General features: G+C 50.3%; 1 protein-coding gene across 3 annotated transcripts in view; it reads right to left on the bottom strand.

Annotated features, from left to right (window-relative positions):
* Positions 1-12,728, bottom strand: part of CAMKK1 (calcium/calmodulin dependent protein kinase kinase 1) — a 108,037-nt gene that overhangs the window by 8,774 nt on the left and 86,535 nt on the right. For 2 of the 3 annotated variants that reach the window (XM_055726281.1, XM_027806291.2), the window contains exons 13-16: positions 9,656-9,743; positions 7,297-7,425; positions 6,186-6,289; positions 1,074-1,121 (exon numbers count right to left, since the gene is read on the bottom strand). In XM_055726281.1, the coding sequence (XP_055582256.1) occupies positions 1,074-1,121; positions 6,186-6,289; positions 7,297-7,425; positions 9,656-9,743 (369 nt within the window). The remainder of the gene's footprint in view (positions 1-1,073; positions 1,122-6,185; positions 6,290-7,296; positions 7,426-9,655; positions 9,744-12,728) is intronic. The other variant, XM_005439951.3, reaches the window with a different exon arrangement.

Below are 12,728 nucleotides of genomic sequence, written 5' to 3'. Positions count from 1 at the left end.
TGAGTATCTTACACAGGGTTTTGTGCCCAGCCAGGAACAAGCCTCACAGCACTTCCCTCTGAAACGCAGGCAGCACAGGACAGGGATGGAGTGGGACAACCTACAAAGAGCCAAATCACAGCATATACACACAAACACACCCTGGTAAGTGCTTAGTTCCTCCACTGAGTACCCATTAAGTACCAATAATCTGCCCTCATCTAGGCTGGTGAAGTCCTCTTGGAAAGTTCTCCATGAGAAATTTAGCCGCAGGCAGTGGCACCAGTCACGTCAGTCCCCATCCTCCTCCTCCTGCCTTCTCCTAACTATTTTTGGAGAATCTCTGCAAGTCCTTCCTCCCTTGGAGAAGGTGGCACGCTGGCTCTGGTGCATCCATTCACCTCGGAGCGATGAACCGGGCCAGCCCGAGCCTCCAGCGCGGCGGCGCTGCTCCCAGAGGTATTTGGTGACTTCCCTGGTGCCTCAGCCCAGATGCCCCCAGGCCTGGGGGGAGGCTGTGTCCCACCTAAGCGCTGGATGCTGAGACTTCGCACCCAGATGTTTAGAAACCAGTTTGTCACGGTTTGCACGGAATGTCGTTTTGTTATTTAACAGAATTAACTGGACTGACTGCTCCCCAGAAGGGGCTGTGCAGCTGGTGGGACACAGATGACCATGTTTTAGTGAGGTCCTGGCGGAGGTGGGATGGTGCTGGCACGGAGCAGCCGACATGGGCATCTCTTTCTTTTGCATAACCCCTAAAACATTAAACCTGAGCCTGAATTATAAAACTCAGCCTTTCCGAAATTCTGTGGCTACTCCTTCCACGAACGTGGGGCCGAGCAGCAGTCCCTGCTAAAACCCAAGTGGCTTTTTCCACCCCTCCCTCTCCAAACGCCAAAGAACCACAAATAATCCTAATAAAAAGAGCATACATACGCATTAGCGTCAGGCACACGGAATTACTGCAGTAAAATTGCTCCTACAGGAAGGAAGGATGGAGCCGAACACTCTCGCTACCACACAAATCACGCAGGCTGAGGAGGGGACACACGTTTCTATAGCACCCAGGGGAAACACGAACACTGAATTACCTTAAAGACGGATGCAAATACAGAGATGGGTTTAAGAGGAGCCTGTCCCTGAGAGCAAAACAATGAGACAAAGGAAGAAAGTGATCATGAAGATGATGGCAGCAGGCAAAGAAGCTTGTATTTCTGTACCGAACAAGCCTAGCGAGCATCCTCCTAGTGAAACGGAGGATGGAGCATCGGTCACATCCACTTGCAGCCTGGAGGATGGCCGAGGACGGGCACTGGTAGCACTGGTACAAACCCACTCCAGCCCCTACCACTGCCGAGAGCTCCAGAGGGCCTCCAGCAACCGCTGGTGCCCAGCTGTGCTTCCCTGGTCCACGTCGTTTGGCACCTCTGGGGGGTTTGTGTCCCACCACGGTCACGGCACCCCCACCGCGTGCCGTGGGGCGGCTGAGCTCAGTGCCAGTAGAGCCACACAGGCATGGGGCCACTGGCTGGTGGGTCTTTGCCAGAGGAAAATCCTGTGCCACAAGCCGGTGCCTCGGTCCTTAGGTGGATTCGGGGAATGCCCACCTGCACCACGGGGCATGGCTCTTCCCACCAGACACGCAGTTCTCTTTGCAGTGACAATTGATACGGATTTTCGTTGTTTATTTTGACAGCACCTACGTGCTACCTATCCAAACCCTTCCTGGGACTGGAGAGACAGACACCGAGCACTAGCAGAGACCAAGGGAGCACCTTTAGCAGAAACATCTAGCAAATTTAAACCCACCCTGCAGCCACTCCCCTTTACAGCAGTCAAAAACGATGCTGTAAACCTGGTCGCCCTATTTCAGAGCAGGCTTACGGCACCGAGCCCTGGGACTCTCTCAGCACAAAGCCCCCACGAGGCAGGTACCTGTGAGCTGCTTTGTGAGAAGCTGCTTCTGCTTGGAGACCTGGGTCAGCCACTTTCTAACCTCCCTGTCCCCGCTGGCTTCCTCGTGCCTAGCCTACACTGACAGTATGGCCCCAAGGGCTCTTCTGCTGTCTTTTTTGGGAAGGCTGGAAAACAGGGTAGGCTTTCTCAATACAGACTGATCCCCCGTACAGCAGCTGACAACCACATTTCATCAATAGTAACAGGAGCCATAATGGGAAGGTAAATTGGGTCTGTCAAAACACAGCAATTAATTTGATAGGTAGTAGTTGCAACAAATGAGAGCAATAAAATGTGGTGAAGCCAGTGCTGACTCAATTAGGAGAAATCTGGAGCAGGCAGAAGAAACGTAGCACTAACAGAAACCCAGAACGTCACTGTGAATTTCAAAAACGTAACTGGCAAAATTAGAAAATGATCATTTGCTTCTGCAGCCACTGTTAATGAGGGCTTGAACCTGGCCATGGTCTGCAGGATCTGTGAGGTTCGATGAATCACCGCATCTTCTGGGAGATCCCGCACGGAAGGCAGGACCCTGTGCCACCCCACTGCCGTGCAGCTCCCAGGGTAAAGGGACAGCTGGCAGCGCTCGCACACGGCTTCTAGGTGTGTGTGTATGCTCTCGGGGGAGAGGCAGCCACTGCAAAACAAGAATTGCTACACTGGGGCATCCTCCTTTTAGTTCCCTTCAACCCAGGGAACGTGCCTGCTGTTTTAACAGCTGCCTTTTTAACTCTTCAGTGCTATTAAACAAAGCAATAAATAACACCCAGGAGAGGATTTGCTTCTTCCAGGTCTAAGGTGTGCTCAAAAGAGCCCTCTCTCCTCCCAGCACTAATTTAAGAACGATCTCAAGTCACCGGTGCCTTAATGGTGTCCCTCCAGAGGAACAACGGTTGTGACAAACGTGACAGACCTCCTGCTGTCGCAAAGGCTTCTGCCCATGCAGCTTCTGCACGAAGCATTGCCAAGAAGAGCCCAGCGCACTGGGTATAGGTAATGCAGGGAGGAATCAAAAAAAGGTTTGAGCACATGATTCAGTTTCCTCCTCGCCAAATCCCAAAGACTGAGCTTAAAGGACAGATCCATTTTAAGAACCATCAATTAGGCATCAAGTACCAGAAAGCAGACTCAGCTGACAGAGGATTTCCTGCAAAATACACGCTCAGTACGGGCACAGATGTACGATCCTTGAAGCAGCAGTGAGGGGGGCTCTGGCAATTTCAAACAGCCTAATTTAATAAATGGAATGTGAAACCGGACTTTTCCAATTGCTTTTCTTTTTGCCTATAGAGAAGCACAAGTTATTTTCTACCTTTAACCAGAAGGAGATGAAATATTACAAAAGCTGATTTCTCTCTCTATATAAAGACGCTGCCCCTGGGGAGGAGAAGCTCTGTGGCAGAGAGCTTGGGAACTTGTGGCTTGTTTTTTTGCTCAGGTCCTTATAAGCAACCACACAGCAGCGTGGCCAGAGAGCAGTGGTGGCTGTGGGCACTGCCCTTCTGACACATCCCACTTTTGGGGTCCCCCATCCAGTTGCAGGGCTGGAAAAGGTGCCTGACGTGTAGGAACCCTGCAGAGCCTTTATGCTACAACGGTATTACCTGTTTCTGCCAGATCCTAGAAATTTATAGTCATCCAGACTTACTCAACACTGAATATTTAACCAACACAGCGCTATTCACAACATTTGCAAGGATGTTATATTTTATATGTGTATTAAGGGTGGTTTTACTACAGAACAACTCACTAGGAGTTAAGAACTGGATGGGCTTAGTACCTGCCTCTGTTTGCCCCTGTGGAAGTCCCACTGTAACTCACCGAACAATGAACATTCCCATTTAGACTCGGTTTACATAAAATCCATGTCATTAGATTCAACAAATCTATTTACATTTGAAGTAATTTTCATTAGATTCAATCAGTCTAGCATTTTTCAAAGTTGGAAATAATAATCGACATTCCTTAAAAAAACCCAAACCAACCACATTCCTGCTGTAGTGTTTAATATACGACACTATTTGTTGAAGAGATTTAGCCAATGTCTGTCTTTTGAACAGAAGGGTTTCGAGATCAGTTCTCAAAGCTCCAGTTGCGCGTGAATTAATTTAGGATAAAGTCAACTGTTACTGCCCAAAATTGACACCGATGGCTTGAGGCTGAGAAATTAAGTGCAGGAGCTGGTGCAGTGCAGGGCTGGCCCGTTCATGTGCTTTTTGCACATTTCTAAGCGCTTGCACTGCTGGGCAGGGACCAGCCTGGCACGGCTGCAGCTCCATCCCTGACCTGGCATGTCTTTGTAACCCAAGGGCACTGGGCACAGCAATGCAACAGTGGAAATTATACACTTTTATACTTTTCGTATATTTAGTATATACTTTTATATATTTTCAGTCTTGTACAAGGAGCCTGAGTGCAAGCAGAGACTGAAATGAGTAGAGACAGGGGAAGATGCTGGTTCTGTATAAGCCGAGAAGAATTTGACTAGCACCTTTAGAAAGCAGACAAATAAAAGCGGAGGCTTACAGTTCATCCTGAAGGCCTAAAAACATTTTAAAAGGGATTAGACGTGGACAGTGTGGCAAATCAGGAACATCACAGCCACGTGAGATCAAATGAACTTTAAGCAGATCACAAAGCACCCGGCTCCAGGCACTAACCACAGCATCAAGGGTCCAGAAGCATTCCCACCAGCTGGTTAGTGGCATGGGCTTACGAGTCTCCCAAAGGTAAAGGGAGTTGGAAACAGGTTCAGGCTAACAGAAGAAGTGACCACCTTAAAATATCAATTGAGGCAGGGTTTATAAAGAAGAAATCCTGCTTTGCTCTGAATTAGCTGTCCCAGACAGTGGGAACCTCACAATAAATTTTTCTTCAAAATTAGTAAAAGTTCCACCATCCTAGAGCAATGCAGTGGCCAGGAACGACAGCAAAGATACAGGGAGGGATGTGTGTCAAATTAGCACTAATTTGGAAGGCAATGAGCCAAGGGAAACAAATGAGAACAAACCCCTGGTGCTAAGCTGGCATGGGAGCTGTGACTGCCGCGCTCTTCAGATACATCCCCGCAGCAGCGCTCGCGTGCGCGGTGTTTAAATGTTAAACCAGTGTCTAACACTAACTGGTCCTGGACTCGAAGGTAAAGCCTTTGCTGAAGTCTCCAATACACAGCTGGGCCCTAAAGCATTATCATCCTTAATTGAGCTGTGCCCTGAAATCCCCGCACACCCGTGACAGCCAGACTCTATTTGCATCATCAGAGGCACACGGAGACTTAGCACACCCTCACGGGAGTCTGCTAGGCACGGTACTGGGATTTTGGGTGGAAAAGGAACGTTTTAGGACAACACAGTTGCGTTGCGAACTGCAGCCTTACAGATCCTGTGGGGTGAGAACACAAAGATAATTGTCCCAAGTCAGGCTGATGGTCCAGCTGTTACTTAGGAGGGTGATGGCCCAGAATCCTGGCTCCAAAAAGGACCAGTAACAAAAATGAGGGAGAAAGAGTAAGAACCAAGTAAAGGAGAAAGGAATCCTCCCCCCACTCCTGTACATCCAAGACCACTGCGCTTAAAAATTGTTGACGAATTCGATTCATCAACATTAGATCAGTCAGTCAGTCATTTGTCTATTCCGTTTTTAATCCCAATACAGCCATTTGTACCCAGCCTCCAAAGCAGCCTGTTGCAATGTGCTATTTCACTGGAAGTGTGAAAAAATACCGTATGTTTTCTCAAATGAAAAAGCAATGTCAAAGTGTTCTCCACTGCCTGCCCACGTGCCTCCGGGCTGTCTCTGCCCCGACTTGGGTCCCAGACCACAGACAAACCACATCATCCTATTTTTGACATTGTAAAACCTGCAAACTGCTCATCTGGCACCTTATCTGTTGAGAATTAAACCCTCCAATACATATCTAGACTAGCCTGCAAGTAAACTTATTTTAGTTCACCAATCTCTAACGGATCTTTAATCACAGGTAAAACCCAACCCAAGTTTAGCACCTTACATGCGTTTAGACCAAACCCATCTTACAGAGAGAACTGCATCTATAAGACGACTTTTTAGGCTGCTTTAATGCATTGTAATTTAATCCTAGAGGACCGGAGGTAGATTTTATCTTCAGTGGTTGATTTAGAAGGGAGTTTTGTCCTCAAATGCTAAAAAAAAATTATTTGCCAACCGCATCCTTCGCCCTCCCCACACGCCTTTGCTCTGAGCCAGGCAAGGCCATACATACATACATCAGCAAGTTCCCTGGAGCAGACATGGATCTCTCCTCCCGCCTCGCCTGAACCTCGAACGGATTTCCAAAGGAGCGTTTCCTTAGCATGGCCTTCACTAGGATCTTGGAAGAAGAAAAACAGACCGGTGAGAACAGCAGGACTGGCTGGCTTCTTGACGCTATTTCACAGCAGTCTGACAACAGGTCCTTCAATAATTCAGCAGACATTTGACAGCATCACGGTGACAGCACCAACTGAAGGAACCTCTTGGACTTCCAGGCAGCCACAACAGCGTTCCCTCAGGTGGCGAGCTCAGACCCCTGGCACACCATCACCAGCAAGAGGCCAAGCAGATGCTGCTGACCACTGCCTGCCACCCATGGTAGTCCAAGCCCATGAGGAGGAGGGACCGGAGCTCTCTCGGGCCATCCTCCCAGGCAGGTCCTGCTATCCAGGGGAAAGGCTGGTTTTACCTCCCCCAGCCGGCTGTTGGGGCGAGGGCCCATGTTAACATCACACCGCAAGAGCTGTGCAAATGGGTCCTTGTTGTGCTCAGCACTCTCTCCCCATGAGGAATCCCCCAAAGGCACCTACATCGTAATAATTGCCCGTAGGAGATCTCCAGCTGGCTACAGGCAAGCTGCTGAGAGAGCCCCCAACACCCACTTGTGCTCCCCCCACAATATATAGCAAGTGCCAGCTATATGTTCTGTGGCTGATGTCCTCTCCCTGCTTCTCTGGCGAGGTCACCTCCAGGTCTGGAGCCTTCATTGAGCATCCAAATCAGGTGCCTCATAACCTCTCTAGGTTAGTGAAACAAACCACACTTGGGATGCTTCTGGTGTTCTGGGATGTCTGATGCCAGACACTTTGGGGGTGGATGCCAAACCCTGCAGCTCCTAGGAGAGCAGCTACGATATAAACAGAACTGCTCACAGGGTCAGGCCCAGCAGAACCAGGCTGCTGTAGTGCTCAGAGACACAAAAAGTTCACACTGGGTTGAAAAGCCAAGCTTTTCATGCCAGGAACACACGTGGACCCTCTCCAAAACTCCTTCACTAGCTGAAGGCTTCAGCAAAGTACCACGCTCCCAACCCATGCAGAAGATGTGGCTGTGGTTTATACCTACCACAGCTGGCAAGCTCGGGATTGTCTTCACCGAGTTCTTCACCTCCTCCTCTGTCACCTCCACCACGGTACAGTGCTCCTCCTCCAGTGGGAGAGGCTCCTGGCCGCCCCTGGTCAGCCACGGATGCACCTGTGTGGGGAGGAGCACAGAGAGGGCAGGGGCTGTGGTGCTGGCGATGGGAGAGAAATGGGAGCGCAGGACCGATGACAGGGGTAAGTGCCGGTACTGCTCCATTTTCCACTTTCAGCAACGTGCTTCATCCAGCTCCCTTGGAAATTGGTGCAATCTGGTGCCTGGCCAGACAGCATCCCCCAGTGCCTGGTGCTGTCGCACCCACCGGCATCTCGGAGGAACCGACACCCTCTGAACCAAATCTGAAACGTTTTGGAAATCTGAGTTATCCTGAGCATTTTCATCTTTTTTTTTTTTTTTTCTCTCCTATGCATACACTTCATCTAGGGTTACAGGTGCTTGCTGCCGGGGAGAGTCAAGATCATTTATGCATCTGCACAAATGAGGGTTTAGTTGTGTAAAACGGAGCGCTCGTCAAGGCTTCATGCTTCTGCAACAGCCTCCTGCCTCTGGAAATAGCAAAATAATCCACCTGGGCACCACGTAAACCTCTCTGTACCCACGAAGGAGAGAGCAGGCAGCTTCCCACCACCCCTCCCCACTGCCGCTGGGGAAGGCAGCTGAGGGCAGGAGGGGGCGAGGGTCTCTGCTACCCACACCCGGGGTGGGATGTTTGTCAGGGAGAGAGCTGATGGGTGCTGCCTTTAGAAACGCCTGCTTCACCCTCCAGGACGAGGAGTTTAATTAGGATGGATGCTCACTGCCTACTGCCACTCCAGCTGGATGCAGGTGTCCAGAGTGTTCTCCAAGGGCTAAGTGACGAGCTGTTTTACAGCACTTAATTAAGGTGTGTTTTCCAAAGATCGTTAATCACGCTTGTAATAACTTTTCCAAGGCATGTCACCACATCCAGCCGTAAGCGAAATGAGGGCACTAAACCCTCCAGCCTACCTGGGGCTTGTCAACATTTCAGCTAGGCAAGGATGCTGTCCAGCCATTTGTTCACGTTCCTCATAGGAAACGATCTGCTTCATTTGTTTTGATGGTGAACAACAATTCCAAAGCCAGCTGGATGGAGCAGTTAAGATATTTGTCCAGCCTAACCCCCTTCTATAATTTTACTTCCCTCTTCCAGCTTTTGCCACATTTATCTTCAAAGTAGACATCAGAGATTTATCAAGGGGAAACGATCACATAGGAGAGGCAGCGTTGAGCTAATGCTTGCCAGCAGGAGGATGTTGGCAGCCACGTCAGGATTTTATCTTACAAGTAAGGGACGTGAAAAAGAAAGAGGAGTGTGAAAACAGGGGAAAACAGAAAGGGAGGGAACCCTGGGAGGAGGTGGCAGCAGCAGCCTGGAGTGACCACTTTGAAACATCTGCCTGTGCAAGAAGCTGAGGCTGGAGCCCTGCTACATGCTCTGCAGGGCAAAGCAGCTCCTCGGGGTTTGTCTGTGAATACCGGTACAGAGGGAGCCTGCCATCCCCGTGGGCTGTGTCGGGCTCGCCTGCCCTCTCTAGGTTGGATTCCTCCGGCCAGGGCCTTCAGCCATGGTGGCGTCACCCCACAGTCACCAACAGCTGCCTCGTGAAGTCCCTTATGTTCAGCTCTGAGGGGCTTCCCACCATCGCTGGCTGTGGCTTCCTGGCAGGGAGGGAAAGGGATGTCCCATTCTTTCTTGGAGTTCATTTGCTTCAGTGGCAAAAGTGCTGGTGGTGGCCTGAGACAAAGCGCACAAGAGCTGTGTGCCCTGCAGAGGATGCTGATGGACCTCTGCAGAGATGCTGAGATTCTCCAGCAGGTCCGGGTCGACAGGAGGACAGAAAGCCCTGGCAAAACCAGAATGAAGCCAAACCCTACAAAGCATGATGTTCTACCAGGCCCGTTTGTTTTTCCTGTTAATAAGCATCTCCCACGTAACACTGCTAGAAACCAACGTGCTGCCTCGAGGCTGCTGACCACAGGTCCCTCCCTGACAGCGCAGGTCCTGCAGCTAGCAGTGCCCACGGCAACGCTGATTCTCCTGGAAATTCACTGAGAATCAGCCAGCTTTTGAGTAATTTCAATTTAAATAAGGAAACAAGAAAGCTCTTGTCGATACTCCCCAAGCAAGCAGCAGCGACGGAGCTGTTACATGCCGCAAAACGCGCGCTCTCCCCTTCTGAGGTTGCATGCCAGAGAAAGCTCCCAAAACAAACACTGGGAACAGCTCTGCCTCGTTAGAAGGTACCAAAGGAAGAACAAAAGCAGAGGAGACAAAAGACTATAATACCAACGTCCAATTTACCTTAATTCTGGGGACAGTTATCCTTGTTTCTGGATTTTTATCCAGCATGCGTAGGATCAGCTCCTTGAGCTCGTCACTTATCTGTGTTCTGAGTAAAGAAAAGAGCAGCACACAGTTAGCAAGGGGACCAGGTGGAGGTCCTGCTCCCCTCAGAAGACATTTTCTCTACAAACCTGGCTTGAGAAGAAAGGGCTGGCTGGCTCGGTCCCTCCACAGGCCCCGCGGTCACGGCTGCAGGGTTTGGTTATCCCCCTCTGCCCACCGCACATGCTCAAAATGCAGGACCAGGGATCAGGGGAATGGATCTAAGGGCACTTCTACAGACAGCTCCCAGGGGAATTTCAGAGGGCAGATTCTGGGACAACCAAGTGGTGCTGAGCAGGACTGGCGGTGTGTCTGTGATAAGGAAGGGCACAACCTGATCTGCCAAATCCGCATCACGAGCTGGACACAACATCCCCACGTGGCATTCAGGTTCCCAGCCAAGCCTGCAGGCTGCCCTAATTACATCGCTGCCACCAATGCGGACCCGTTCGGAAACTCGGGATTTCCTACCTGGATAGCTCAGCTTTGGTGTAACAAAAGGAGGAAAACCACAGATGTGACTAAGAGAAACACATTTAATTTTTGAACGCTCTTTCCAAGATCTAAACACCAGAGTGCCTGAAGCCACTCTATCCACACGGAACCCTTGGTCCTGCGGTCTGTCCCTCTGGCCCAAAGGCTTCCATGACTTCTGCTGCTAATGATACCGGCAACATCTTTTAAACAGACTTCATCTGTACGACCAAAATTTTGAAATAAATAAAAATATTGAAATAAAATGCCAGCATGTAACAGAATTGTAGTGAAAGCCTGCATCACAAGTGGCTTTTGAGGAGCTGTGATGGGAGATGGAGTTGGGTGGCATAAACTGTCACAGCCCAGCAGGGCTGGATTTCAGACTGGAAGCACCGATGAGGACCAGGTGCTGTGCCCACCTCTGCACCCCTCCCAAGCAGAGGAGGGCAGAAACTATCATAGTCCTAAATGAAGACCACATCACAGTAAGGGATAGTGTAGTTTGACAAAAACTGGAGCTGCAGTTTAATAATTTAGGAATGCTTTGTGTGGACGTCGGTTAGGGGATCCTTAACCACAAGGAAATACTGCTTGTTCGGTGGGAAGGGACAGAAAGTGGCTTCAGTTTAAAGTCTGAACACTTGTGGAGTTGCACCAAGGCTCTGCAGTATGCAGGGAATATGGTCCGGACCAGGGGAATGGCAGGATGAGTCCTCGGAGGCGTCCCACTTCCCAGTGATGGTTTAGGTGGGAATGGGAAGAACCGTGCTGCTCTCGAGATGAGCTCCAGGCTCAGAACAACAGCTCTGGGGAGCGACAGCACATTCAGCAGATCAGAATGAACAGAATTCTACGGCAGGACCACACTGAGCTGCAGGCGAGATGGTGTTTTTAAAATACTTTAACATCAGACCTGTGCCAAACTGGTGACAGCTTTATTTAAAATACAAGAGAGGGAAAGGATAACCACCAAACATTTCTGGGCACCAGATGGATTTCTGCACAGCACAGGCTTAATGCTATAAGGCAAAGCCCAGTAAGCAGGGTCACAAAGCGTCGGGGGGGTTGTGGCCAGGTAACAGATCGCATCACCCCGTCTCTGCTTGTCCTCTCTCCCTTCTGCCAGGGGGCATGCTGTACCCCACAGCGTTCTTCCTCTGAAAAGCCCGTGCTATCTGGACTTTCTCACAGTCATAGTCCTGTAACAGCTCTCAGGAAAATACCAAGCATCGTGGAGCTCAGCACCCGTTGGGGAGGGTTGCCAGCACCACAGATCATTTTACAGGGTGCCTGCAGAACACTGTCCTGGACTTCAGTTGTCCACCAGGAGGGAAACTTCTGGCTCTCCTAACACATGTCTGGACAGAAACTTCTCCAGCTTGCTTTCTAGTCATGCCAGCATCGTCAGGGTGTGAGCTAATCCCATTTACCTCCTGTCATGCCAAGGACTCACTGACATGAATGAGAACTCCAGAGCGATAAATATTTATCCCAGCGTCTCTAAGGGAAGGGAAGGGACAACAACGCCGGTACAGTCAGCTCCATCTCTGTCCTAAAGGTTGTCAGGAAACAGGCAACGAGTTTCCATGGACTGTCTGCCAACAGGAATGTGTCTTTTGTAGCCATGGTGAAATAAATTGAAACCAAAATAATCTTAACTGTAGTGAGGTGCTAATTCTGTGGGAGGTCACGGTGGATCCGCTCCAGTGAATTCCAGTTTTATGTGCATCTCTGCTGCTGCCTTCACCTAACAAATAGATGTAGCTTAGACAGCCGTCAACACCCAGTAACTGTCTGCTCCTCCAGCACCCTAACCAAGGGTGCAGCTTTTTTTAGACTGGGAGAGCAGGTCACCAAGAAATCCAAATAAATCACGCTGGCGGAACGGTCGCTGAAGGAAATGTCTGAATGAAGCAAAGGTTCTCAGCACAACCCAGTTAGCCCATTAAATGTTAATAACCTACAGCGGAGCCAGATGGGAACCGTCCCTTGTAAGCTGACTGCTAACCCAAACATATGATGGCTGAGAGGGTGGGCATCTTGCCAGGACCCAAGCAAGCAGGGAAGCAGGGAGAAGGCTGCCAGGGATACATAAACAATTTTTTCTTTTTTTTTTTTTTTCCCCTTTTTTGCTGCAGTGCTGTCAAGACAAAGTCCTGCCCTGCCCACAGAGCAGCCGGTGGGAACGCAGTCACGCAGCACAACCAGCCTTCGTGCCCTTCATGCCTGGAGCCTGGCTAGCTGTACCACCTCACCCCCAGCATGGGGCTGGCTTGCCAGAACTGCTCCAGACCCACGCCCGGGGACCATGTTTGCCATCTAACAAGTGGTCTGAGCTTGTGGCCGCGGGTCCTTGGTCTGTGTGCTCCACACCGTCCCCAGCGCGGGCTCCAGCAGCCGGAGCGGAGGTGGCTCTGCCCGAGCTATCTGCAGCGGCTGCACTGCAGAGTGGGAATGGGAACGGAGAGGTGATTAATGCAGCCCACGGAGCCTGGGACGTGAGTCATCCCAT

Source organism: Falco cherrug, chromosome 1 (genome assembly GCF_023634085.1).
Source record: "Falco cherrug isolate bFalChe1 chromosome 1, bFalChe1.pri, whole genome shotgun sequence".
NCBI classification, from domain to species: Eukaryota; Metazoa; Chordata; class Aves; order Falconiformes; family Falconidae; genus Falco; species Falco cherrug.
This window is presented reverse-complemented; position numbering and strand designations above follow the sequence as displayed.